This window comes from Mchenga conophoros, linkage group LG15 (genome assembly GCF_057382185.1).
Source record: "Mchenga conophoros isolate Kocher_MC1m ecotype Shallow Benthic linkage group LG15, M_conophoros_male_GT1.1, whole genome shotgun sequence".
Classification (NCBI taxonomy): Eukaryota; Metazoa; Chordata; class Actinopteri; order Cichliformes; family Cichlidae; genus Mchenga; species Mchenga conophoros.
Genome location: NC_140540.1, coordinates 3481981 through 3509839, shown reverse-complemented (window position 1 = coordinate 3509839; position 27859 = coordinate 3481981). Strand labels below are relative to the sequence as shown.

The following is a 27859-nucleotide window of genomic DNA, read 5'->3' as shown; positions in this document are numbered from 1 at the left end:
AGAGTTTGGTGTGTTTTTTTTTTTTTGTTTTTTTTGACAAAATGCAATAAAGCATATAAGGATAAGCAAAGATTCACTGAGGAGTAGGAATAATGTTTTGGCTCATCAGTCCATGCAGGGCCATAATGGTGGCTGGAGCCTATCACAGCTGCACACTCTGCACATGTCCAATCAAGTCCAACCATTCATATACAAACAGCAACTTTAAAGACACAGATTAACCCATCGTGCATGTTTTTGGACCGTGGAATCAAACCTTTCTTTCTATAAACATTTAGATTAAAGGTAAGAGTAATTGGGTTTCTGTTTGGCTGGCGTGTGCTTTGTATAGTTTTCATTCATGTTGCAATCTGCAGATCAGCAGCACACTTGGAACCAACATCAGATTATGAGGTTATACTAAATTATGAGCAGCTGTTTCTGTTGGTTTGTACATAAGTGTATGCAGAAGTCAGTTTCTCGTGTGTGTCGGCCCAGCGAAATGATTTAAAAAATAACTTTTTCTTAATGCCTTACAGAGATGCCTGCCGCAGTTCCGAAAATGGATGACTATTCACATTTTAGACGTGCACTAAAATTAAAAGTCGCGCACAGTAGCTGTTCCACGGCCGCGTCCGAGTCAAAGGAAGAAGAAATAATCAGAGAGGAAAATTGTTTCAATCATAGAGCAATTGCAACATTTATTGAAGTGTTGGCTTTCTTGTATTGATTTTTCAACACATTACAAAAATACATATATGTTCAAAACAGCAGATGTGTACTGTTCTGAAATCACTTATTTTTTCACAAGGATGCACCCCCCTCCCCCCACCCTCGCCCCAAAAAAAGAGAACAAGGAAACTATTTTGTACAAAGAGTGTAAGTGAAAGTTGTGAAAAGTGAAATATGAAAATGTATTTAAAATTACATTTTAATGTGCTAGCACAAGACCTTCAACCAACCATGAGGATAAACACCAAAAAAAAGAAGAAGAAGGAGTCCATGAATGTCTGATAAAATGATTCGATAAAAGTATTCCTGCACAAAACCACTGTATTCGTTTTTCTCAGTTTTGAAAATCATTTTATTTTACACCCGTGGAGCATAGCTTCACCAAAAAACAGCAAATTCATTAAAAAAAAAGAAAAGTGAAAAAAAAAAATACTTAAAAAGATGAAGATACCAAAAGTCAATAATGGCACCACTGTTAGAAAAAAATGATAACCTGGCATGATTCTGCAATATTACATTAAAAAATAAACCAAAAAATCTGTTCATAGAGTGAACAAGCAATCATACAGAAATATATTCATGTAGATAAAATCCCTCCACCAGGACAATCATACAAAAACTGCTATGGCATTCAAATCATTTGAGAAAACATTGGAGGAAAACAATAGTTTATTATCATTTTTAAACACTTACACAGAGTATTTCATTAATGGCATACTTCAACACTGTAAACATATTGTAAGACTGAATGTCCATGTGTGTGTGTGTGTGTTTGGGACACTGTGAGGGCTCCACTCTTCCAGTTGCACGACTCACTTTGGCCTAAGTCTGAAACTGGGCTTTCGGGGGAACGTGCGCGTTCTCGACAGAACCTTGATTCTTTTGCAGTCGTGCGTCAACACGTGTAAGCAAACTGAAAGTAGCTCTTCAGGCAGTCTCGCTTTTCAAGTCGATTTGATAAAATATGTCAAACTAGCAGGTAAGTGGATAGCTTATGAAGAGCTCGACAGCTTGTTCCTTTTCGAAAATCATTAAAAGAAACAAAGAGCGCTTTGAATTCAAGGTACCGCGTAGTTCAGTTTCTTTAAAAAACTAAATGGCACAGATAAAATCTGAAAATAGGCCAAAATGGGAGGTCAAATCTTCAAGTGACAATGCTTTTGATGATTGAGATTTGCAGTAGTAAAATGAAAGATGTATTCTCAATCTCCTTTCATGTGGCTTTGCTGTCTCCCTCCCCTCTCACGCTCACTCTGTCTGACTCTGATGGTCTGTTATAAGATGTGGCGAGTAGATGTGCATTTGGTTACAGAAAAAAAATACACTTTTCATATGCTCCCAATTTCATTTGAATGACTATTCTCCCTGGTCAAGGTCTTGCTCTCTCTCCCTCCATTTCTTTCTCTCGCATCTCCATTTCTCAGTTCCAATCTTTCATTTTATGCTCTGAGAATAGCCCCCTACTCAAGGTCGGCCGGCCATCCCTTAGTGCAGCTGTGCTCAAAATTATCATAACTCATTCAGCCTCTCTTTATATATATATATATATATATTACAGATTCATTTCAGAATGAACGATGCAGAAAATAAAAACTCCAATCCCCAGAAGACACGAACTCGCACACTGTCTCAAAATCTGTTACTGACAGTTAAACCCGTATCACTTTGTGAGGCGAATGAACAGGCTTCCCTTTAAAAGCAGCGCTAATACACGAATCTGAGCTAGTGAACTGTGAAAAGACGCCGTCACAGAGAAGGGCTTAGAGCGCGCCGCCGAGAGGAGAACGCACGCCCAACACGGACTGATATGAATTTCATCTGAAACCATTTTGTGCGCCGTGAGGGGAACACAGGAAGTCGACCTGGGTCAGAGAGAGTCGCCGTGCCAGACATGAGTGGGAGATGGAGAACGATTTAGAGAGTGTTGAAGCAGGTTTGGATTAACAAATTACCTTTAAGTAAAGCACACATCAGGTGGGGTCGTGGGTACTCGGACAGTCTGATAAAGCAATAATGTATGGTAGTTACATTTAGCATATACTGTGGATGACGCAAGCAGCTGGTCTTCTGATTGTTTAGTCTCGGCCATATTTCATGGTCAGTCAGGGCTACTTTTACATATATAAAAAAAAATAATATATTTACAAACCATAAACAGGACTGTTCTCCTTCTCACATTAATCACAAGTAGTCTCAATTTATTCAACATATTAAATATGGTGGTTTTAACCTACACTGGGAATGTACTGAGCATCAGTTAAGGGTTTCTCCATCAAGTGCAACCTTTATTTATGTCCTTTGTGAAGCAAGGACAGCAATACAGTAACTGCATTTTCAAATTATTCACATGCCAATGTTGAAAAGGACAAAAAATAATAATAATTCCCTGAATAAATTAATAGGAACTCACCAGATCTCTAAGGTAATGCTGGATTTTTTTAAAAATCCGCCATATTGTTTTATTGTCAGGCTGACATTCAGTGCTTTGAGCCTGTACGAAGGGAATGGATTGTAGTCCGCTGCTGCAGTTAATATAGAAAACAATTATTTATTTATTTATCTTACTTTTAAAAGCTATCTGCTTCACACAAATTTATTCTCACTTGATAATAAGCTTCCTTACAGGAAAAAAGAATGAAAATTTGTATTAAGGGTGACTTCTTTTATCACATTTTTGTAAAGAAAATTCTATTTTTTTAAGCACATTTCAAAACTAACTCCATATGAAATCCCACAAAGATGTACCTGCACATGCCAAATATCATTACAAAAATCCAATAAATACAGAAATTATTGCACAGTAGAAAGGCTCCATGGATTCCTAACTGATAAAATCCTCAGACGGTTTGCCAAGAAACACCTAGTTAGGCATTCTAGGCAAGTTCTCATTAAAGTTTCCCTTTGTTTATATTCTCAGGTGGCAGTTTCTGTGACGAGGAAAAGAAAGAAGAAAGAAAAAAGGATGAACATCAATCATCAATCAAAACATTTTCTAGAGAGATTATCCAGCCAAGCCCCATTGCAGAAAGTGGTTATAAGGATTTTGTGTGTGTGTGTGTGTGTGTGTGTGTGTGTGTGTGTGTGTGTGTGTGTGTGTGTGTGTGTGTGTGTGTGTGTTTGGGTACACTGTATGCTGTGTAACTAATGGTTGCTGGCTTAACTTCTGTCTGCTTGCTCCAATTTGACCTCGCTGGCCATCAAGTGTTCACCATGCCATTTCTTCATGTGTTTCTCCAGTGTGCTGTAGACACTGAAGGGCATGTGGCAGATGTCGCAACGGTATACCTCTTTTCCATATTGCCCGTGGGTCTTCATATGGCGCGTCAGCTTGGAGCTCTGGGCGCAGGCGTAGCTGCACAGGTCACACTTGTAGGGCCGTTCCCCCGTGTGGCTGCGTCGGTGCACCGTCAGGTTGCTGCAGTTCTTGAACACCTTGCCGCAGAACTCACAGGTGTCATTCCTCCTCTCTTTGGAGCTTGGAGGCCTGCCAGGTCCGGGTCCCCGCAGGAGGTGTGGGGTGCTGCTGCCACTGCGCCCTGAGGCACTCCCGCCTTCCATTAGCTCCCCAGGTGGGGTGGAGAAACGGAGGCTTCCCGTTTCTGAAGAGGAGTGCTCCGAGGAGGTGGCAAACGGCGACTGACGGGAGTCAGTGAATCCCAAGAAAGGTTCTCTGATGAAGTGGCGCGAAGCAGCGTAGCCAGCCAGCAGCTGAGAGTAGACGTTTTCCGGGGAAATGAGAGGTATGGTCGGGGGAATCTCCAGCTGTTCTTTCTCGATCTTGATCCTCTTGTTGTTGGAGGGGCTCGGGCTGGTGATGGGGGTGGGCCGCCTCTGGAACAGCCCGGGAAAGCACTCTGCTTCAGATACGCTGATTCTGCCATTCATCACAGGCCTCTGGTCCTCCTGCTCCTCTCGCTGTCTGTCAGGTTCCCTCTCATTTTCTCGTTCTCGTTCTCCTTCAACCCCCTCTCCGCCGTCGCCGTTAGGTTGTCTCTCCAAGCTTCTCTTGTTAGGGTTAAGTCTAAGGTGATTGTCCAGATGGTTGTAGGGGTGCATGATGCCCACCCCACCACTGTCGTTTACTCTATCCCCACTCGGGGGCTTCTCACTGGGAGACTGTCTTGAGCCATTTTCTCTGTTCTGGGTGAACTCTTGGGAGTCCTCGCTTAAGTTGGAATCTGGCCGACTGCCATTTTGCAGTTCTTCCTCCTCTTCCTCTTCCTCCTCCTCTTCTTCTTCCTCTTCTTCCTCCTCCTCCTCATTGTCCATCCCCATTCCTCTTGCATCTCCCTCCCTATTCTTCTCTTCACCCTCTCCCCCCTCCCCTCTATTTCCCTGTTCTGGTGAGCCGGTTATGGCCCCAGACTTGTTGTGCATATGTGTCTTCATGTGCCTTTTAAGCTTGCTGGCCTGAGAGCAGGCGTGATCACATAGATGACACTTGTACGGCCTCTCACCTGTGTGACTGCGTCTGTGGACGATCAGGTTGCTCTGGAACTTGAAAATCTTGCCACAGAACTCGCAGGATTTCGATTTCCCCGGGGCCTGGTTCTGACCCTGTGTGTCAGGAGGGCTTGAAGAGCCGTGTCCCCCCTGAGAGGTGGGTGGCTGAGGGGGATAGGTAAGAAACGGCGAGAGCTGGGATCCGGGCTGGAAAAGCGTGGGACTCAGGAGGCGATGCATGGGTGGCACACGGTTGGGTGAGAGAGGAGGCGTGGGTCCACCGTTGTTGGTTGTGTTGCCTGCCAGTTCCCTCAGCCGACGGGAGAAGTCCATGGGCGGGTGCTCCATGGGGGTCATTCGCATCACCCTCTCGAAGGCACTGGGGTGCTGTGACAGCAGCCCCATTTCCTCTGGGCCCAGCCGCTCACGAGGTGGTCTTGGGGGAGGCGGTGGGCTGACAAAGGGCGGTGTCGCGGGCAGCCGCGTCTCCATGTAACCCGGAGGATGGGGGTGATCCCTGAGCTGGGGTCCAGCCATGCGGAGGAGGTGGAATGGGTTGCTGGCATCACCAAGGAAAGTGGGGAGAGGGGAACGGGGCAAGGCGTCAGCTCCTGGGGGTGGAGGAAGAGCCATGCGGGGAGTGAGGGAGCAGTTGACTGGGTGGTTGTCCAGGTAAATGCGGATGCCATGGGTGTGCTGGGCGTGCTGAAGCAGAAACCAGGCACTGGTGAAGGTCTGCTTACACGTAGTACAGATGTAGCTGGATGGCTCATCTTTTTCTGTGGACCAAGAGAGGAAAAAAATCACCATCAGTGATGAAACAAGAAACTCAAAAATCATTTTTTTCCTTCGACAACTAAACCAACCCATAATATTTTATTAAACACAAGCAAATGAACTGCGCATTGTTTTTCGGTGTGTGAGTGTGAGTGTCTTCTGTGGGCTTTTGTGTTGTCTCTGTGTGTGTAGTGTATGAAATACATGTGCAGTCAGGGCATGTGTCTACAGGCTAGTGTAGGTGGCAGGTATTGCCCTTAGGCCATAGCATATTATGCTAATTCTAATGTCAGCTTGGCTTTAATATACAGATCCATCTCGTCTACTTTGTCATTTCCATATGAAGAAAGGGTAGGCAGCAGTGGAAAAGGGGGAAGAAGGGAGGTGGGGGCGGCAGCTGGGGAAGGGAGGTGAGATGTGGAACTAGAGAAAGAAAGCCACTCAAAAGGAAGGAAGGAAGAGCGAGACGACGTGTAAACAGCAAGAGCCGACACTGTATCCACATTAAATAAAGCTCTACGTCACGGATGTAATAACAGCAGTAAAGTGATCTGTTGTGACTCCGCATGCAAACACACGCACAGAGCTATATGCCACACACTGACAAATTGGCCCTTTAAATGTTGAGACTTAATAATGCCAAATGAATCTATCAGTCACTGTGGCGTGGCCCTGTCAGCCTGCTTGTGACTCATAAAAAGGGCCTTCGTAGAGATTCATCTAATTCAACACAGGCTCGTGCTGGAGAGGCATTTCCACATTTCTCGTGTTTGCTCACAAACCATCTGCATCTACTTTATCATCAGTGGCTACCGCGAGCGGAGTCGAGTTGGTACGGTGGTCCCAAAGTTTGAAGCCCGCCAGGGACAAAACAAAGACGGGGAAGTTAGTAGCGCTCAAAGTTTTGTGTGATCAAGAAAGCAGTCCTGAACCATTGGCTGACGAATATAAAACACACATTTCCCCTTTTTCCCATTTCCTTTTTCACTCATCGTCTCCCTTCTCTCTACACCTCTGTACACACTCGCACAGATTCACACATACACTCGCGCTGTGGAGAACAGATGAGCGAAAGCTGATGTTGGATCAGTGTCTAGTACAGGAAGCTGATTTGGCGGTGTGATTGGTTTGGCTTTCCCCAGGGGAGAGAGGGTCAGAAAGAGTTAATGAGGGGCTCATTTACTGATTCTGTCTGTTTTTCTCTGCTATTAGTGGTGCTCTGGTGTAGCCATCGCTCTCGCTATTTGTGTGGGGTGGGACACGACCTGACTCCCGCTACTTAATGCGTATGCTCGAGCGTGTGTTTGTGAACGTGTGTGCGGACATGTATGTGGATGTATTTTTTTTGCGTACGCCTGTGTGTATGTGTGGGGCGAGTGGCGGGCTGCCTGCCCGTGTTTAGTTTGGCTAAGCTTCACACGGCCGCTTGGCAGCAGAGAGCTGGACAGCTTAACAGCTTGGACGGGGAGAAGAGAGCGAGAGAGGGAAGGGGAAAGGAGGAGGAGGAGGAGAGGGGGTAAGAAGAGAGGTGGAGGGACTTTAAGGGCCAGACGTGCTTGGCTAAACACGCGTGCACGTACGCATACACACAGACAGCACACATACGCACACACGGGGGCTGCTTACATGTCCCCAGGGAGCAAGTTAGGTGTATAGACTGAATAATCTCATCAATGCACAAGGATCAATATTAGATGAAAATGTGAGTTTAAGAGAAGGACTGGTGATTTCTTTTTTTCCAGTTTTGTCTACATTTTTGTCAGCGCACAAGGCCTCATCAGTACAAGTTATCCAATCAAACAACACCAGTCCCACAACCTTCCAGCCCCCCACCGTTACAACAACACATTTGCATCTTGTCATATCTTACACAGCCGTGCCATATGCTGTTAAAGGAAGCGTGGCAGCTAATAGAGTGGCAGCTGATGGCTGCTGCCTAATGACGGCCAAAGACAAATTTCATCAACTTCCCAAACAAGCAAGCAAGGAAGGAAGCAAGCCGGGTGGGGGAGGGGGGAAACCGAGACAGGGGAAAAGAATAGAAAGCAAGTGCTGTGCTGCCAATTTTGGTATCAAGTAAATACGGCACCGGTGTTGTCGATATCGATACCAATACTGTTACTTTAACCCATAAAGCCAGCTTATGTAATGGAGATCAGTGTGTCATGACTTATGAGATGAATCAATGATTTGCGAGTTCTGAACTAATTTTAACGACCGCTAAATCAATGTGATTTTTACTTTAATAATAATTAATTAACACAACAAAACACAGCTTTTCATATATTTTGAAACTGCGTTTTTTTGGGAGCCTGTCTCTAAAGGACTGTGGCTAAACATGTCATAAACTATAAATAAAATAAACTTGAAAGACAGCAAAAAGAAAAATCAGACATTTTTGTAGTGTATGAGGTGAATAACACAATCTAACACAATTCAGTGAACTCACAGGATAGAAACAAAGTATCAATCCTATCATTCTAGTATCAATCTGATACCAATGCCAGTGTTGGTACATCTAGGAATCACCAAAGGGACGAGAGCGGTAAAACAAAGCCTGCAGCCTCCCTTATGAGTAACATCACAGGGCACTACCTTCTTGTTGCTCGCCGACTACGAGCCATGACACACACAGCTGCACAAATAAGTTATGTTACAGACATCCTCTCTCCATTCTTTCCTCATATATAAAGACTTCCACACATGCTGAGAGAGCGTCGCTCGACAGTGCTCCGGCCAATAAAAGCCTTCATTAAAGAATCACGGTGGGCCGTGTCATGCTTCAGTTTGTGGTAATTACAGTCGTCTGCCTGACACACAGGCAGGGACCCCTCCACCGCTGACCGCCAAGGTCAACTACCAGTTAGAATAGTTACATTCTGCTCTCTACGCGATCGCTGATGCTGGACCTAATCGCCCAATTTACTCCAGCACGCCATGCGCGCACAGACACACGCAGCCTTTACACACACACACACAGTCAGCGTGTGTGTGAATGAGACTGAGAAGAGAGGTTAAATGAAATGGAGTCACAGCAGGATTCGGTAATGTGGTACAGTGCATTTTGCTGTTTTTTTCTTCTTCATTTTGCTAGCAATAGTGTGGTTTGTAAATGTTCTAGTGTAATGGGATTCACCTCGAAAAGACTCCCAGCCCAGGTGTTCACTCCAGCAGACTTTTCCCATGAAAGAGAGGAACACAATACAGAACTGAGACCAGCTTAGGAGGGCAACTCTTTGTCCTGTGCAACAAAACAAGGGCTAAGGGCCAGGAGGCCTGGAGGAAGTTATTAAAACATTGGCACATGCGTGGAGCTGAGGTGGGCCAGTAATAATGCTCTCCTTCTCTCCTGGGTTGTTTTTTTTTTTTTTACTAAACCACCAGGCCAATTAACCCAGACTTCGGGGACTAAGATCTGAGCTTTACATCAGATTTTATTCTTTCCAGATTGCCTTTTATAGCCATTATTTTGCCTTAAAAAGTACAAACAAAATGCCAGTGAAGGAAGGGGAGCCATGACATTGACTGCTTGCATATGGCCAGTGTAGTTGGCTGGTAAGGGTTGACGTAGACACCAGGTGTATGGCGGAGACATATGGAGTTGTGTTTAATTCACATATTCCATCTCTCCAGCTTGTCTGATTTATATTTCAAAGCATGGGCTTCCTCCATTTACATTACACTTACATTATGAGGCCTTTATCGGGTGTGCTAATCCACACGGACTTATAATAAGACCACAGAAGGATAACAGAATTCCACAGGCTCAGCCTTCAATGAGAGGGGCAAACAGGAGCCTCTCTGCTGAGTGAGAACAGCGAGTGGATGCTAATGAATCCTCGCTGATGCCAAATTAACTCTCAGAAAGCTCAGGGAAATACAATCATAACTGAAAATAAGTAGCGATGAATTCCAGACCGTCAACTTCTGGACAGCACCAAACCAAACAGCATGAATGAAAAGTGTAGAACAAACTTGTTTTAATGTAAAACAACCCAAAAAAGAATAACCCAGTGCAGGTTTTTGGTTGTTAACAAGAAAACAACTGGGGTAGAGAGGATGTGCTATACTCGACGTCTCACACACACACACACACACCCACACACTGCAGCATTCCTGGGGTTCACGTTCGCTGTACTGCTCCAACATTCCATCAAGGGCGACAGAACGCCACAGCGACAGATTTGCATACAGAACAAAGCCGCCCGCCGGCTAGGCCACTGGGACACAAACCTGCGCCCCTGCAGCCCCTCCTCTCCTCTCCACCTCTGTGCACGCACTCACACTGCCTCTGATGCCCGTGCACACGCCTGCACAAGCCCTGGGAGTACGCATGTGTGCACCTGTCAGGGGTTAGCTGACACCTCTGCTGCTGGCAAAGCAGCTTCTCATTAGCATGGCTGTGATCTAGGGGTCCCCAGGGGTCCCAGCCTCCTCACCTCACCCCTTGCCCCCCCACAAACCTCTGCTCCTCTCCTCCTCCTCTTCCTCCTCCTCCTCACTTCTCCCAACTATCCCTCTCGCTCGTCGTCCTCCTCCTCCTTCTTCTGTGCTGCACTCCCTTTCTGCTCTTGATGGCTTGTTTGTCATGAAGCAGACTAATCAGGAGACACAGGGCCACGCAGATCAACTGTGGAAGCCTGTGTGTGTGTGTGTGTGTGTGTGTCTGCTTCACAGGAGATAGGGAGTTTGGACGGTAAACTACAGTACAGCCCCCGCTGACAGTCACACATAGGTGGGTAAAGAAAGAGGGAGATGGAAAGAAAGAAATAAGTGGAGAGACTGTGGAGGGTGGCAGTAGTAGGCAGGGGGTAAGGCTCTCACACAGTGTGGCTGGCTCCATGCTAACTCAAACCAGCTTTATCCTGCTAACCATATACATCTGTGTGTGTGTGTATGTGTCTGCAGCCAATATGACCAGCTGAAATGCCTGACAGCCTCAGATGGGATTTTAAAGAAACAGCACTCTTTTTAAATTGTGGCAAACTCAGAGCCACACACAAAATATATATAAATATTTATTATGATGTGTTTTACTATGGCCTCCTTTCTTTTTTTAATCTCTTCACTTGTCTGCGTGTTTTCTCTCTTTTCCCTGTCTTTCTTTTTCTCTCACGCACACACTAAGCACCTGTACATGCTATCTGGGTACTCCACCCTGACCCTCATGCCTTTTGCTATGTGGGTCAAATGAACAATATAAGGGATCGGGTATCTCCAACAACTTGATCACAGACACGCACACACACACACTGACTAGGTCCAGCTGCACAGCAATGCATGAGTGGAGGAGGCTCTCATGTAGCACGACTGAGGGAGAATGTTACCGCCATGAGGCAAGCTATCCCAGCCAGGGCACGGAGGACACGCTGTGAAAAATAACTGGCAAGACCTCTCCGTCAGTAAAGAGCTATGACTTTGGCTCAGGTTCTAGGACAAAGAGGGAGAAAGAGGGAACGATATAAAGTAAAAGGGGAGAATAAAAAGAAAAAGGGAGCTCCATAAAGTGCATTAGCTAAGCCCTCTGTGCCATTTCTCTAAGCCTGACTCATCGCTATCAGCTCCTAACTGGTCCCAGCGCCTGTGTGTGTGTGTGTGTGCGTGTGTGTGTTTTGGGGGTCTTTGAACACACTTGTGGGGTCTGCTGTCTATCACGTGATGATGACAAATGGATGACACTCAGTCGTGCTTGTGGTTGAAAGAAGATGCAAGAAAGTCGGAGTGAGATGGAAAAGGGGATTGAAGGAGGGAGGAGAGGAAAAGAAGTGGAAAAAGTAGAACTGCACGCAGCGTGGAAAGAAAACAGAATCGCACTTTGTTTTTGTTGTTTTGTCTTTATCACATGCATTTCAATTTTCAGGCAAAAATTACATCCACTTTAATCTCTTGTTCCATCTCCTACCCATTTTACCATGACACAGAAGCGCGAAAAACAGACAAAACATAAACTTAAAACTTAAAAAAAAGGACCCAGTAGCGGCGGCGTCACCGGGTGGGGGTGATGAAGGGAAAATTCCAACAGAAATAATACGAGAACTCAAAAACCACTTTCACAAACAAATTGAGAAATTGAGTTAGTGGATTCGCACAAGGTTTGTTGAAAATGTCCTTCCCTCTAAAATGGGCAAATACGTCATTCATGAAGGCGGTTTTTACAACCTCCAGTTGTTTTCAAAGTTTAGCCACCTGTAGCCGCCACGTGAATGAGTAAAACGCTCGCCCGTGTCAACATTTTCACACGGAGCAGGTTTCTAAACACTCTTAACCTAGAAAACTGAGCTTTCTAACAAACCCAAGCAATTAATTTTTTTCCTAAAATTACCCAATCAGTTTTACAGCAATCTACTGAAACAGCAAGCGAAACTACAAAGAATTGAGACGAGACTTGAATTGCATCACACGGTCACAATTTATGGGTGTAAATGTTTTTTTACTCATACTTTTACAATGTCCTAAAATAGAAACATCCTGAATATTTTCACGTATTGTCTCAGACATGAGGAGCAAACGGCAGATATCACCGGTTCGTTGGAGGTTTTACATCCAAATGAGTTTCACTTATACCCACAGGGACACTTTGTCCACAGAGCCAATTTGCTATTCAGCGGCGCTAAATAGCAAATTGACTTGTGACATGTGAGCGAAATGTGCGTAATTAAAACAATGTAGGCATTATAAAATGATGTGAAAATGTGAGCTTTAATATGGCGAACATGCTGAAATGTAGTGTTTGTCCTGACTTGTATTAAAGAGCACATCCTTTTGCAAATGTCTCCCAAGGATGAGCCGTCTGCATTGACAGACATATCTTTTGCAATGTTGCTACTGTGCCTCGGTTTTGTGATGTATGTGTATCTATGTGGCATTCCATGTGCCCTATATGTGTTTGCATGCATGCGCCCCTTGTTATTGTGTGTATATCTCGGTCTACCATTCTGTGAAGGGGTGAAATATTCTTTCAGCAGTAGTAATGATTCCCAGCTGGCTTCTGCCCACTGGAGCCAAGAAGCCAGTCCCGCTTAACTAACAGCCCACAGGAAGACACCAGCATGGCCTTGAATGGAACACAAGTCCTTCCAATCTAATTACCTTACTATAAAACTCGCCTCTTGCATGTCACAAAGGAGAAGACCTTCGTGATCTGAGTTACTATTAATGAACACCTTTTCTATATAAACGATCAATTCTGTTCCCCTATTTCAGGAACAAAGCAGAGGCAACAAGAGAGACTACAACAACGATTGCATGTAATTAGTGCTAGTTCACTAAAGTTGTGTTACGGGGGGGTAAAGTTGGACCACAGATTTACATTTTTCTTATCTAACTCGGGGTCGAAAGGTAGTGTACATATTTGTTCATCAAATATGAGGCTAAAGCCAGGAAATTGTGCACTTGGTTAACAGAAAAACTCAGCACAGCGGAAAAACGGGGAGCTTGGGCAGTCATTTTCACACTTCAGCTCATATGGATTAAATAAACGAGATATAACTTAGAAAGCTTTAAAGCTGACGGGCTTCTCTTAGATTTGTGGTATAGTTGGGTTTTCCAACACGCTCTCATATCATAGTCACATGCGGCCATTTTATCAAACAGGAAACAGCAGTTCGCGTCTCATTTCGGAGGTGTTTGCTTTGCCCTTATTTGCCCTTTGTTTCCATTTGGCTGTTTACCTTTTCTTCTGCTGTTATCTTGTTGGGCTGTTTTTTCAGCTAAAGCATCCATTTTTCAGTTGGGTGATGTTCGTTTTGAGGGCTTCGTGCTTTGCATTTTTTTTTGTGAACTTCTTGGATACATTTGGGAAAATTCACAAATTTAAACCTGGGGTTTGAAAAATCATGCTTAGCACTACCCAAAATGCAATTAAACGTGACCGTAAAGGGCCCCGAAGCATCACATGCATGCAGGCGTCTACAGGGGATGATTTGAGATCTGTTATGCTATTCCCTTAACCAGCATGTTGAGCCACAGATGCCACTGTGTATACCTCGTGTGTATCACTGTGATTTATCACGAAAAAACGCACTGATGCCAGCATTACAGCACAGGAGTGAGCATGTACGGAAAAAAAATTTTTTTTTCTAAAGATCTTCTTTTTAAAGGAAAAATGTTCCAAATCTCTACATGTTGAGATTTTTTGCCTTCAAAGATAAAAGGGTCATGGAATGTGGAAAAAACTGCAACATAGTTTTAAAATTGCTTTTTTTTTCTTAAAACATTTCAGTTTATCAGCTATTGTGTAAATGGATGGTTGGTAAATGTAAAAGTTTATTGAAGGTTTTGTACTCTTTTCACCAACAGAAAGGGAAAATATTTGGAGTTTGATACTTGAGATCAAATTAATTACACTCCACTGCGCACAAAAAACAAGATATCAGTAAAGTTTATTTTCATTATTACTGTCTCTATATGCAAATAAATGAATTAAAACCAATCAGCCTCTGTGCCCCCCCCATGTATTTATGCATCTCTCCCAGCTATATAATGTCTTGTGATCCAGTAAAGGCCAGCAGCAAAATGCTAAACGTTATTTGTAGTTGTAGCTGTCATGTCTCCAGGGGGAATTCTGTTTTTTATCTCCTATCAGTTCTGAAGAATGCCTCTGTATGTCAAACCATCTCCTGTCCCACATTGTGTCTAAAAACAAAGCCTCTCAAATTACCTCATGTAAAAAAAATGTAAGCACGAAGATCTGAAAAAAATAAAAATAACTACAGTTCATCGAAACCACATAATCTACCGAAGACTTCTTCTGACACAAGGACAAGTCAAAACAGGATACTAATTTTTTTTCAAACATTTTAAAAGTATTTTGTGGAAATTCAGTGTATTAAATCATTGCTAACCCATTTTATTAATGTTGAATACATTGTACTATCATTTCTGCGAGCATGACTAGAGTTAATTCATGCCTTTTGTGATTTAACTTATATTTTGCCAATATCAAAATCACTGTTCCATTTTTATAACATGAATATAATGTTGTCTTTTTTATATTTTAAGTAATATTATATATTTTCCTCTCTAATATTTTACAAGTAATTTATGTCAAATGTAATATTAATTTCTGAAGATTGCAGCTGATGTAATCTTTGGTAGTGCTAAAGTAACTCAAAATAGACGATCTTGGTAAGGCCTCCTGGAAGTTACTACATAAATGAGAAATCTTGGTGTTGCTGCTTCACAACAATAAGGAATGTCTGAGTAGAGTTTTTTTTCTTTTCAATATAATTCTATAACTCTGCCACTGGCTCCAATAAGCAGCAGCCTTTGCAGGTAGGGAGAGAGTAGACATAGATGTGCTGTAGATTAGCTGACCTTGGGTACTTTGCTAAGCTAAGAAATTTCAGGTGCATACAACATTTTTTCCAGAGTAAAAAATTCTAAATGTTATCTTGCCAGAAAGGATAGTTTACAAAGCCTGCAGTTGTGGAGAACAAAGACTGCACTCGAGCTGTTTCAAAATGCTGGCAGAAGACATTTATGGATACATTTCAGGTAAAGTCTAAGTAGCAAAGGCTTCGTAAATAATGCTAAGTGCTAATGCTATTCAGCAAGCTAACAGAGGCTAAACTACTAATATTCTGTGTAATTAGATGGCAGAAAAGTAGCAAGAGGTGTCAGTCTAGCTTTTATTAGGCAGATAACATGAAGAACAGGAGCCTGGACAATCCTCTGGTCAGTGTTTAGGGTTTCGAGAGGATTTTAATCTGTACCAAATTAAGAGCTAACAATTCTAAAACAGAAGGAACAAATGACAGGTGTGGGCTTATATGTCGCTAAGCACAGGTGAGGGGAGACACAAAGAGAGCAGAGCATTAGAGGCTGAATAAGGTTAATCTGTTCAAATAATTATCTAGCCCATGTAATCACTAATAGTGGGCGTAAGTGGACAGATACTAATACACAATTCTGAAAATGGTGTTGGCCATTTTTACATGGAGGTTAAAGGTAGCCAGAGACTAACTGGAACATTTTATCCTATATTATCCTATATTATTAGGAAGTATTATCTAGCTAATCTAATGTTTGCACGGATTTCGTATATATATATATATATATATATATATATATATATATATATATATATATATATGTACATACATTTTTTTCTGCAGGATTTAAGCAGTTATGTGCAACATTTACATATCTTACTGCAAAGTGGGACATAATCTCAGTTTTAAAAAAATGGAATTGCAGAACAGCAACAGTCTCTTTTCCTTAGCTTTGACAAAATATTAACATAGAACAATGATTTGTTTTACCCCACATTAATTGAGGCTTTGATGCCTACATCTGTTCTGTGGCAGGATGTTTTAATCATCTGCTTGTATTTCTCTTTGAAAGATTGAAGATGGAAAATAAAAAGCATTTCCTCACAAATTTTCAAAATCACCTGACAAACTATGTTAAAGTTATCTATTTATTCAAGTTTACTTTACCTGTTTATAAACTATAACAGTAAAATCTAATTGCGTTATTCCATGTGTAGATGAATACTTGACCGTTAGTTGGTCATCAGCAGCATGGTGGAGGTATGGTTAGCCCTGTCACCTCACAACAACACAGGCATGATTCAGACCTGCTGACTGTGTTCTGTGCAGGTTCTCTGCCAATGAGAGGATGAGTTTTAGTGGTGTAGAGTTCTCCAGCTTCCTCCCACAGTCCAAAGACATGGATGGAAGGTTCTAAATTGGCTGTAGGTGTGAAGGTGAGCACAAATGATTGCCTTTCTGTGTCAGCTCTGTGATTGACGGGCAATTTTTCCAGGCGAGAAGAAGATAAGAGATTGAGAAGAAGAATAGGTAGGTGGATGGTCATTTTTAAATGGAGAATATTTTATCTGCACTGCATAATATGGTGTTTTTATTCTTTTCTGTGTAGGTCTGCGATGCCAGACTGGGACACAATAGGGACTGATTCTCCTTCACACACCACCTTGTTATTGCCACAGTTTGAAAGATTTGAACGGTACAAGATGAGAAACACCCTGAAGGCCTCAGTGGAGGTAAGCTGAAGGCAAGGCTAAGCTCACCACCTGTTTGCTGATGATCCATGAAGGCTGTCTCTGTAGAAGAACCTTGAAGTAGAGTTTTCAGAGACGGTCAATCTACGCGGATCTCGTCACTGCACTAGGGCTGGATAAGGTGTCAAATTAAAATTAGGGTTAAAATTAAATTTGGGTGAGATGATCTGTTTATCCCATAAAACTATGCCAGCGTTTGTATCTCTCCAACTTCTACCCCTTCCTTTGCATCTCTCATAATTTTTTTCCTGCAGCATGGTGGGAAAGCAAAAGTCAGTGCAATAAGTAGCAATTCAGAGTTTAAAGGCATACGCTAACAACATGTTAGTTGACAATGGTTCTTCCCACTACACACACCATGAAGAATTAGACTTTTTCTCACTAGGACTCGACAATGGTTCATGTCACCACAGCAAAACCATTAAATCCTTTTTTTAAATATAGTTTTTTGACTTCTTGATCTCGTGCCAGCTGCCATAGTGCCTGTTTAGACTCACTGATGTCATACCACATGGGACTATTGACTTCTTTGTCCAATGTGAACAATATCACTGGCTGGAGGTTTTTAATTTGCACATGCCTTTACATACCAAATGGGTCTCAAGAAAGCAGTGGCTCTCTTCAAAGATTTAGTCGATAAATCTGAACAAGAATCTCACAACCCAACGACCCAGCACCTCTATGTTCTGCAAGCTTTTGTTAGTGGAATCTAGAGGCTTTGACAAGAGCAATATAATAGCTTTAGCTGCTTGTTAAATGGGCTGTTTGTGGTAAACATGCCCTTAAATATAGTGCACACTAAATTGATGTAAGTTTTAAGAAGCAGCTCTTCTGTGTGCCGTTCATTCGCTGTAGGGAATAAACTGACTATAGATAAGTACCTCATACTACCCCACTTCAAAGGAACCAAACTATGCCTAAAGGAGTGAAAACAAAGTAAAGTGGTTGTTATTTTAAAAAATGATGGTGACGTATGTAAAATGAAAATTGAAAAAGCTTCTGGCAAAAAAACAAAAAATAAATATGTTTTGTGATATTGATTTTCGCTCGTGAACACTCACATTAACTTTGGCAGTAAATGCTGAGATTCACATATCCTGTATCACCATTCAGACTGACAATGCAGAGGACTGATTTTTGATCCGTATTTCCCAGCCCTACACCATATCTGTGACGACAGCAGAAGCTCTGAGGTATTTTCAACCTCCACAAGAATTCAGACTTTTCCTGTCCTGTAACCCAGGAGAGGCTGAATGCATTGGCCGTGCTGTCAGCGGAAAAGAGATGACTTACTTTAACCAGAATGTAATTGAGAAATGTGCTGGCCAGTGTTTGGGCAGCATGACAGGGTGGTGTTTTGTTTTAAGTCTTTTTTGACTTGAGTTTTGGTTTATGTTAGGCAGTAAAATGTCTGAACAAATATTAAATGGATTCAGGAGCGTGTATTTGACACACTTCACTGGCATTTCTTTGAGTTTTGAAAATACACATTTTAACTGGTAATGTGATCGATTCACAAATGACAGCATGATAAATACTGAAACTGAGGAATTTGATTGTAAAATATATAAACTCACAAGCTTTAAAATTTGATGGCATCTTTCAAAAGATTTTGGCATGCGGCAGGAAAAGGTTAGCACCTAGTGGATTATCTCACAATTAATAGGGTAAATAAATAATATGATTAGGTATAAAAAGTACATCCCAGAGAGAGATTATCTATGATTGCTAAATGTGTGTACATATGTTTACACACATTACTAAATGGGGTAATTTTCAGCTCCTGCATTAAAAATCCAATGATTTTGTTGTGGAAATAACTGCAAAAGTGAAAGAAACATAACGGGATTTATGACTGCATTATTGGACATGGACTGGATAACCTGCACAAACATGAAGGCCCCATTAATACTGAATCGTACGTCCCTCTGGGGTTGCATCACGAAGGGTAGAAATCTGCCAAAACAAGCCATGCGGAGCCACCCGCTGTGGAGCAGCAAAAGTCACTCCTTCTTAAATAGAGGGTTTGAAGCATCTTATATCCTGATAGCATCTCTTAAAAAGAAGATCTTGCTTATTTCAGCAAGAAAATGTCAAGTCACACGTGCATGCATTCCAACAGCGTAACTCGACAGTAGTGTTCGTCCTTTCCTGCCACCCACAGAAAACACTCGGCACATTATGAGAGAAAAAATCATGGAATCTGTTAAGCAGCTCAAATCTTAACACAATCAGGAATCATTAAACAGGTTTCTTTCAAAGCTGCAGCAGTCCAAAGGAATTCCAGAGGGTTGTCCAGAGGAGTCCTCTGCTAATCTGGTATCAAATTCAAAATGAGAACAAATATTTCTCAAAGAGTTTAAAAAGAAAATTCATTTTCAATTTTTTTTAATTCAAGATTTTTTTTTAAAATTTACAGATAAATGACTGGTTTCAAAAAGTTTGATAACTACATCGTAGTTTTACCGTGATAACGTGATTATTTTCTAATGTCTCACGTATTATTGGTGCTCTTAAATAGGTTCAGTTTTGCTTTGTGAGTGTTTGGTGGTGTTCACACTTGAAGTCCCCGATCAGTGGTACCTTACTACAGGGGCTAACAGTGACTTTCCTTCTTTCTTTTTTTTATTCCTAGCCAATAAGCAGCGTTAATACATGGATATATCCTGTGTCAAGTGGCTTTTATCTAGTCACACATTACTGATTGTGTGATTTTCAGTGTGTCTGCACTCACAAATTTTTTTAGCATTAGTCGCCAGTGCACCTAACACATTTTTATGAAGGGCTGAGTTTGGCTCCAGACCTCTTTCCCTCTCTCCTTTCTTTCTTTCTCTTTTTCGTTTTTCTCTCTGTCTCTTATCACGCTGATACATTTCCTGCTCCTGGCACGGCTCCTGCATAGCTTATGGTTAAAGAAAGCTTTCATCTATCCAGTGCCTCTAGGACACACACACACTCGTTCACACACACACACACACACACACACACACACACACACACACACACACACACACACACACACACACACACACACACACACACATAAACACACTCACACCTATACTCACACACACACACATATACAATCACTGGTACAGGCCAGCACTGCCCTGCCAGACCACAGGCCCAGACAAGCTCCGCTGGCACCAATCACCCTGATAACATCTTAGGCTTTATTTCATTTTGGCTTGCTCTGTTTTGCTCTGGGAAAGACCGGCACATGCAAGAGGGCTTTCTGGAAAAGAATGAATTAAGCCAGTATACGGGGAGAGTGTAGCCCCTTAGCCTTGAGCAGTTAACTCCCCTGTCTTCAATGCCATCTATGGACATGACAGTGCAAGCCCTCTTTCATCCCAAGAAAAAAAAGACCAGGCCAGAGCTGATGTTTCTTCTCCATTCTTATAGATGGAAACACAGTTTTTATAAGGTAACATAATAATAAAAGATAATGAATAAGGCCAGAAGGACAACTATGAACCTTTCATCTAGAGGGTGTGTTTGCTCAAAGTGCTGAAGAAATAAATTAAATGTCAGTCCGTTAAATGTCCCCTGTAGTCTGGGTAATTCCAGACTTCACCAAAAAAAGTCTCTAACATGGAGATAATTTTTACAATGTAAAAAAGAAAAAATTTATATTTTATTTTATTATTTTTTTAAGTTTTTTTTTTTGTAGTAGTCATTTCTCATGCAATGGGGTGGAGCCATTCAACCCAGAAATCTGTATCTCAAATCTGAGTGAGTGAATGAAATCAGATGACTGATTTGGTAAGTGAAGAAAACTGACACTGAAAGAAATGAAAGTGTAAAAAACAGAGGCGACGGTGACCTTTGCACCCATGCTTTTTCCTTCCCTCCTTTTTCCTGCTTACAGTAAATCGTTGCTGATTGCGTAGCGTGTAGGAAGAAGGCGGTATTAGTAGCATGTATATCACAGCATTGCTCTAGGAGCACTCCTGATTTATACTTAAGTGGTAGACCAGCATAAAGGCAGCCCGCGTTCAGCACGTGTTTGTCTGTGTCTAGTGTTCTCTCCCGGCATAATTGCTCAAGACAAATAAGTAGATGAAATAAAAGGAATTGCACCATGAAAGGCTTCCAATATCTCTTGCGGTGAAGCAGCCTGCAAAAAAGGGGTGGAAAAAAAAAAAACGACATAAACGCTGTCTCCTTATTTTCTTCTCGCGACCATCCCACCCAATCAGAGGCAGGACGCTAATAAGATAAGAGGAAAGGAACAACAGCGGTGTGGCAAGTAGGATTACCCCTGTCTGACTGGCTAACAAGCACCATCTCTTTTTCTTTTCACAAACACCTAATGCTAGCCCCACTTTTCCTCCCCCAAAGGCAAACACACACAACTTTTCAATAGGAAAATGGGAGCGAAAATTTCCCCGTTTATGTCTGAAAGGGGCATATGATATGTTTACGCACTAATGTCTCCGCGATAGCTGAGCACACATGTGAGGATTTTATCCGCATGTTTACTTGAAGGTTTCTCCGAGAAGTGTTTCCAGAGTGGGAGAAGGTTTATGTGCAAGTTCCCATTTAAGGTCCATGCACGTGTATACTTTAATTATAAGCACGTACTGTAGGTTCTTTAAAAGATTTGCAACATTGCCCATCACTGATAAAAGCACACCTGTTATCAATTGTCACCACCAGCGAGGGGAAGCGAGGGGTAGCTCAAGTTCAGCGGTGGAAACACCTTGATTATAGCTATTTACACAAAGAGCATAAACACATTCAGATTCCCACTGGCACAACGTAAGGTCTTCACTTCCCTCAAACTCTTGCGCCTGTGTCGGAATCCCAAAGCGCCATCATCACTCGCCGTGCGTACGTACACATATATATAGAGCAGGGACCAGGGGTGTGAGGTTCCTAATGCCTCTTCAGTAAGGCCGTTAAGGAGCAAAGAGTCCACACATCTGGAAGACACAGTCAGTCAGCACATGCTGAAAGTTAGCGGTGGCGCTCGCAGTCCAAATTAGTGGCGAGTTTTATTCCCCCGCTGTGGTAGGAAAATATCAAATCTGTTGCCATATGAGTGCCATAAAGCCGGCTCTGGAGTGTTTGATGCCTTCATGTGGGAGCCTTTAAGCCGTGTGTGTATGCCCGCGTGCGTGTTTGGTGGGAGATGCAGGCCTTAATGGAAGATGAGAGTCCCTGTATGAATTCTTGCATGCACATATGTTTTCTATGTGTGTGTGGCTCTTATCAGTTTATGTTTCTACTTTCCTGCACACACATGCAAATGGTTTCTTGAAATCTCTGCGTGTGTGTGTGTGCGTTGGATGCTGTGGCAGTGTGCATGTGCAGCTGTGCCATTTAGCAGCTTGCTTATAGACCTAGTTGACCCTGCTGCATAGAGCAGACAGACAGACACAAGCAGAGTCAGACGGCCCCTGGGGTGGTCCTGTCTGAGTCGCGGTGTTATGGGCCAACAACACTAGGGGCCCATACACAGGCAGGAACACATACGGTAATTGTGCGCACGCACACACACACACACACACACACACACACACACACAGGCAAAAAAATTAGATTTTAACCACCACAAATGATTTAATTATTTTAACCTAAATTTAAAGCTGAGGCAGGAACTACATTTGCTGTGTTTTCACAGGTTCAGTATTACTATGCATGTGCAGCTCCTAGAAAACACACAGTCCAGCGTGCTTCTCGCTCTTTCATTAACATGTTAGAAGCTGAAAATTGCAAATAAATAAGTGGCCAATTATTTTTGCTTTCAGCCTGCAACCGCCTGTAGCTGTGCAGAAAGGATGACTTGAGAAGATTTACGTGCAGCTTTGTGCAAAAGCACCAAACAAAAGCGTGCGCGCCAACTCTCCAGACCAAACTGCATAAAATAGAAATACTTTTCTATGCACGTGCTGGACGTATTTTGCAATTGACTTCAGTGTTTCAAATGTAAAACCGAGCCAAACATGTTTTATTTATTAATGCAACTGATACTGTGAATTTGTGTTACTCAGTGTTGTGTGTTTAAATAGAGGAGGGAGTGTTCGCCGTTTTTTTTTCCCCCTGCAGAGGAATAAGGAAATATTTGCCACTCGTAGAAACTAGGAAACACACACACACACACAAATTAAAATAGACGCACATGCCTAACAGCAGACACAAGATAAATTCCTTGGCAAGCATTCAAAACACTCATGTAAGGACAGAGAAACACACTCAGACCGCAGCAAAAGACACACACACACACACACACACACGCTACCTCCACAACTCCCACCATGTGACCCCTAATCACAACCCCAGAGCTTGGACATCAAATGAAGCAAGTTGAAAAAAAAATCATCAGGAGTAATTAACGCATTTTCATATGCAAATGTGATTAATGCAAAACTACAAAGTCATTATGCAAATCGACTTTTCCTTGAGCCTCTGTACAAATATTCGCAGCTCAAATCAGGGATCAGTCTCGCCATCTTTCTTTTTTTATCTCTTACCCCTCTCTCTCTCTCTCTCTCTCCTGCTTTCCCTCTCTCTCTCTTTTGGAGTAGAGATAATACATAAGTAGCATGTGAAGTTATTTCTAACTCACGCAGTGTGTGTGTTTTCATGCGATGGGCCGGGGCTATGGCATTACGCCGCCTGCCTACTGATTACTGGCTGCTTGGCACTGGAGCGAGACAGGGAAGCCGGCGAACAGGGGAAGGTATGAATATGCAAAAGCCTGATTGCTTTTCATGATTAAAGCCTATTTAATATGGAAATGAGAGCAAGCCAGGTGATTAAAGGAACATTGGGTGGTGGGGCAAAAAAAAAGAAGAAAAAAATCAGGGTGGGGAGGGAGAAACAGAGAGAGGAAAGAAGAGGAGAGAGGAGAGGGACACCTTCAAATCTAATGTAGAGGTGTGGAAACAGGAATGTCACCGTTATTTTGTGGCAGATTTGACCTCTTTGATAGCAAAGGTCAGTGTTGCTTTTGTAGGTTACTCCACAGGCCTTTATCTAGAAACCATAATGACTCATTTCAGGTAAAAAAAAATAGAAAACGTAAAAAAAAATCCCCGTTTCATTAGGACTAAAAAAGACGTGTTTTACGTTAAAATGCCTCTGCGTGTTTTTGCACCTGCAGAAAATGTAGGTGTGACGGTTCTAGAGTGGCGGGTGCCTCATTTGAATTCTTTGATCATGAATCCAGCGCTACTTTGGCTCAGTTAAGAAAAGAAGTATCGGTATCGTATTGAGTTTGTGAAGAAGAAGAAAAAAGAAGGAGAAAAAAAAAAGCAGCGCGAAATCTTTATCTCAGTGTAGTGACATGCCCACTAAAGCGAAAGCAGGGGGATCAGAGGTGGGCCGAAGAGAGAAACACAGAAAGACGTTTGAGGATGTCACTGTCGTTCACATCACCTCATGAAATATTTACTTTGAGCTCCTCGCAACGTGTTTGCGCGCGCGGTAGAGAATGAGATAGAAAAAGAAAGAGGCTGTCATGATGCGACTTCACCCGTCTGTGCTGGATGTCTTAAAGTGCTCCAAGGGGGCCCAACAGCAGTCCTAGGAGGAGTTCAAAGCGGGGCCAGGGTCGTCTTAGTACACTAACACTCCCCTTGCGACAACCTCTCGCTTTCTGGATGACACGCATCATTCTTCACCCACACATACACATATACAAATTCATCCCAGGCACACACGCACGCATATTAACATAGTCTGACAAAGCTCTGACACACACATGCACACATAGTGCATGCATCAGCAAGAGAAACTCTGGAAAAAATACAAACAGGGCACAGAAGGGCCATTTTTCATCTACGCCGTCGAGTATGCATTTGCTTGCGTGCATGTGTGTGTGCACGCGTGTGTTTGTGTGTGTCTGCGTGCAGCTTTTGGGGTTGAATCTGCTAGCCTTGCAGCATGATTGCAGTTTAAGCAAGGAAGCTGACAGACAAAGAGGCCAGACAGGATGTTATAAAACACAGCCAGGTGAGGAGTAAAAAAAAATAAATCCAGGACCGGGGGGAGGAAGGCAGAGGGTTAATAATGTTAGATATGCAGGGACGGCCCAGGCATTTCATGCATTATCAGCATGCTTACATTAAAGCTTATTTCATCTTCCCGCAAGTCAGATACACACTCTAATTTACCTGTGTGTTTTGTGTCGACTCCTGTGCTGCAAATATTTGCGTGCATCTGGTTGCGCACCCCAAACTTCCTCGATACCACGTGTAAGCCAATGCGATGTTTCCTTACAGTGTGTGCGTGTACAAATGTGAGAGCTGCTAACACACTGGACGTAATTAGACCTAATAATGTAATCCAATTTGGTTGAAACTTGAGACTGCCTTGAGTGGCAGTATAATGTGTTGAACAAAGCCATCCTCCTTTCTTTCATTTGGGGCTTCGAGTGCTTTCATGTTCTGTTCTCTTAGTGATAAGACTGTCTGTGTGAATGACTAACTGACTGCTGCTGTAACAGGTTGACTCACCCCCCCTCCTTTAAACATTCACTCAGCACCTCTGTAAAATGTATAGCATCTTTGTTTTTTTTTTTGCTTTCAAAACACTATTTTTGCACTCGTGTTGCTACTCAATGCTTCACACTCAGTCTAATGGGAACAAACTAGACAGTTAAAAAAGCTTTTGCTATTATCAGTGCTGGTTGGTTATTTTGTAATTGATTTTTTATCCACTACTGGGTAAAGTCTTAGTAAAGGGAAACAACATCGTTGTACACTAAAATTAGCAGGTACATCAAAAACAAGCTGTCGCAGGTTTGTGGTCAGTAGATATTAACCAATCTGTGTGATAGTGGTACATGCAGCTGCAACCTGTAATAGTCTTTAACTCTGTAACGCCTGACACATTGAATGATGGGTATTTTGAAAGTATATTTAAAAAATATGAAAAGTATCATTGCTAATTTTTTTTCTTCTAATATATTTGATATATAAATGTATTCACAGTGCAACGCTGGTCACGACTGTATATTTTTAAATCAAGAACAAATGTTTTTGAAAGTTTATAGCAAAATATTGCACATATGAAAATACATCAAAATATAAATTTTAATAATTTACTCAAAGTGTAAGTTTATTCAGCTGGATGCAACTTTATGCAACATTGTTTCACTAAACAGGAAGGAGTGTGTTTAATTGATAAGGACAAATGCTGTTTTGTAATTTGTATCTGTTACTCCACACGTTATTAACAAAAAAAAATCTTTACATTAAGAATCTTTAACTAGTAAAGTTTATCTATTTTTTATTCACTTATTTTATTTATTTCAGTATGTAACAAATTCTTCGTTTCCCTTTACTGTCTGAAGTTCCTTTACGATCCATAAGTGGGCGGTATATAAGGTAAGGCTTAGAATATATGAAAGGTTTAGAAATTTTAAACTGTATTTAAATATCACATTAATCAGATTTCAAGTCTTCACAAACAAAGGCGGAGGAGGTTTAGGGGCTGCCTGCTAGCAGTTCTCTTTTTGAATGAAAGGAAAAGGTAACGTTTGCCAACCACGTAGCGTTACGTCAAACTTTACATTTCAATCCTTTGATGTTGTTCTGAAGAATCTGAATTTGTTTTTCCTTTATCAAAAGATATTTTTAATGCACACTAGTAAAAGAGATAGCACAGCATGCTTAGTAGAAGGACATAGAAAGGAGGGTGGGACACTTGCAGAAAAGGGCAGTACTGAAAAATGGGCACATATCAGTGGGTCTAACAAGTAAACGTGGAAGTTAATGGAACTGCTGAGAGACGCTTAGCCATGGTGAGACTGAGAGAAGGTAAACCATGCAGGCAGAAAAGAGGAAAAATACCGATATATTCATGTTTCTGGACAAAAGGAAGCTCTAATTTAATCGACGTGGTAAACATTAAGAGCCTGAACACTGGTGCAAGCCTGCTTTGTCTCCATTTAGCCCAGGACCTCACAGCTTCTTCAACTCCACTGACATATGACGAACGATATCTGAAAGCTATCTTCATGTCTTTGCACAAAAACACATCGTACTATAGCTGTTGTGCTTTTCAGCAAAGATTTACACACTTATCCAGCACACACAGAGGCCTAAACAGGTGGCAGCCTACTTTAGACAACAGGGATCATGTATGTTTGTTCAGAAAAATAAGATGGCATGGACTTCATGTCTCCTCCACTGAGAATCATCTCAGACGCCTTTGTAAAGTTCGACTGCTTTTTTTCGTATAAGAAATTGTATTTTAGGTGCAAGCAAGGCGGGTTGTGCTTAAATGACCCCGCGCTGTCCACAGTGCTGAAATAAAGAAGCACACAGCAGCCTGTTACTGGCTGTGCTTGAGTTATTGTCATTGCTTACATTAGATCGGTGCTGCTGGCGTGTATGATGTTCAGATCAAGTGGCCTGTCTGTGCCTTTGACTCTGCGTGTGTGTGTGTGTGTGTGTGTGCCTGTGTGTGTGTGTGCAGTTAGGCAGTGCAGCTGCTACGGCCGAGTGTGCTATTCTGCGCCTGGCGTCTTTGCCTTTTTGCTGCGTCTGTAAAAGTTACTGATTGTTGTGAGCCCTGTACTCGTTGCTCGCATAATGACATTGATTTGGCCGTTGTGGTGTCTGTATGTGATGCAGCATCCTGTTTTACTGTGATAGTGGTGCATCATTGATGGTTTCACTAACCGTGCATGCATGTCTTTGCAGTTCTTCTCTCTCATAGGAGTTGTGTTTTGTCTTTCACCCAATTTAGGTTAGAGTCGCTGTAAATATGGTGTGGTTGTCAAATGACAGCAGCCAGTGGAGCTCTAAAGTGTCATAGTGAGGTTATTGGGTAAGATACTGTTTCACATATCAGCTCGGTCGCTACAATCTTTAAAAAAAATAAAAAATAATGTTACAAACTTAGTGAGGTTTACTCAGGGTCATAATAGTGCCTCTCTGTATTTTGACC

The 27859-nt window shown here is 42.3% G+C and overlaps 1 protein-coding gene and 1 long non-coding RNA gene across 5 annotated transcripts in view; one reads left to right on the top strand and one right to left on the bottom strand.

The window, feature by feature from the left end:
- Nucleotides 1-651: 651 nt before the first annotated feature.
- The window catches only part of LOC146557507 (B-cell lymphoma/leukemia 11B-like), a 36891-nt gene continuing 9683 nt past the window's right edge, over nucleotides 652-27859 (bottom strand). For 2 of the 3 annotated variants that reach the window (XM_085247448.1, XM_085247449.1), the window contains exon 3: nucleotides 652-5933. In XM_085247448.1, the coding sequence (XP_085103574.1) occupies nucleotides 3868-5933 (2066 nt within the window). In that variant the 3' untranslated portion in view covers nucleotides 652-3867. The remainder of the gene's footprint in view (nucleotides 5934-27859) is intronic. The other variant, XM_085247450.1, reaches the window with a different exon arrangement.
- LOC146557508 (uncharacterized) lies at nucleotides 15056-17238 on the top strand. 2 transcript variants are annotated; one of them, XR_014888640.1, is made up of 4 exons: nucleotides 15056-15204; nucleotides 15331-15426; nucleotides 16533-16639; nucleotides 16813-17238. It is a non-coding gene; the product is annotated as an uncharacterized LOC146557508 (long non-coding RNA). The 2 variants fall into 2 exon arrangements; XR_014888639.1 differs by having other exon boundaries at nucleotides 15056-15426.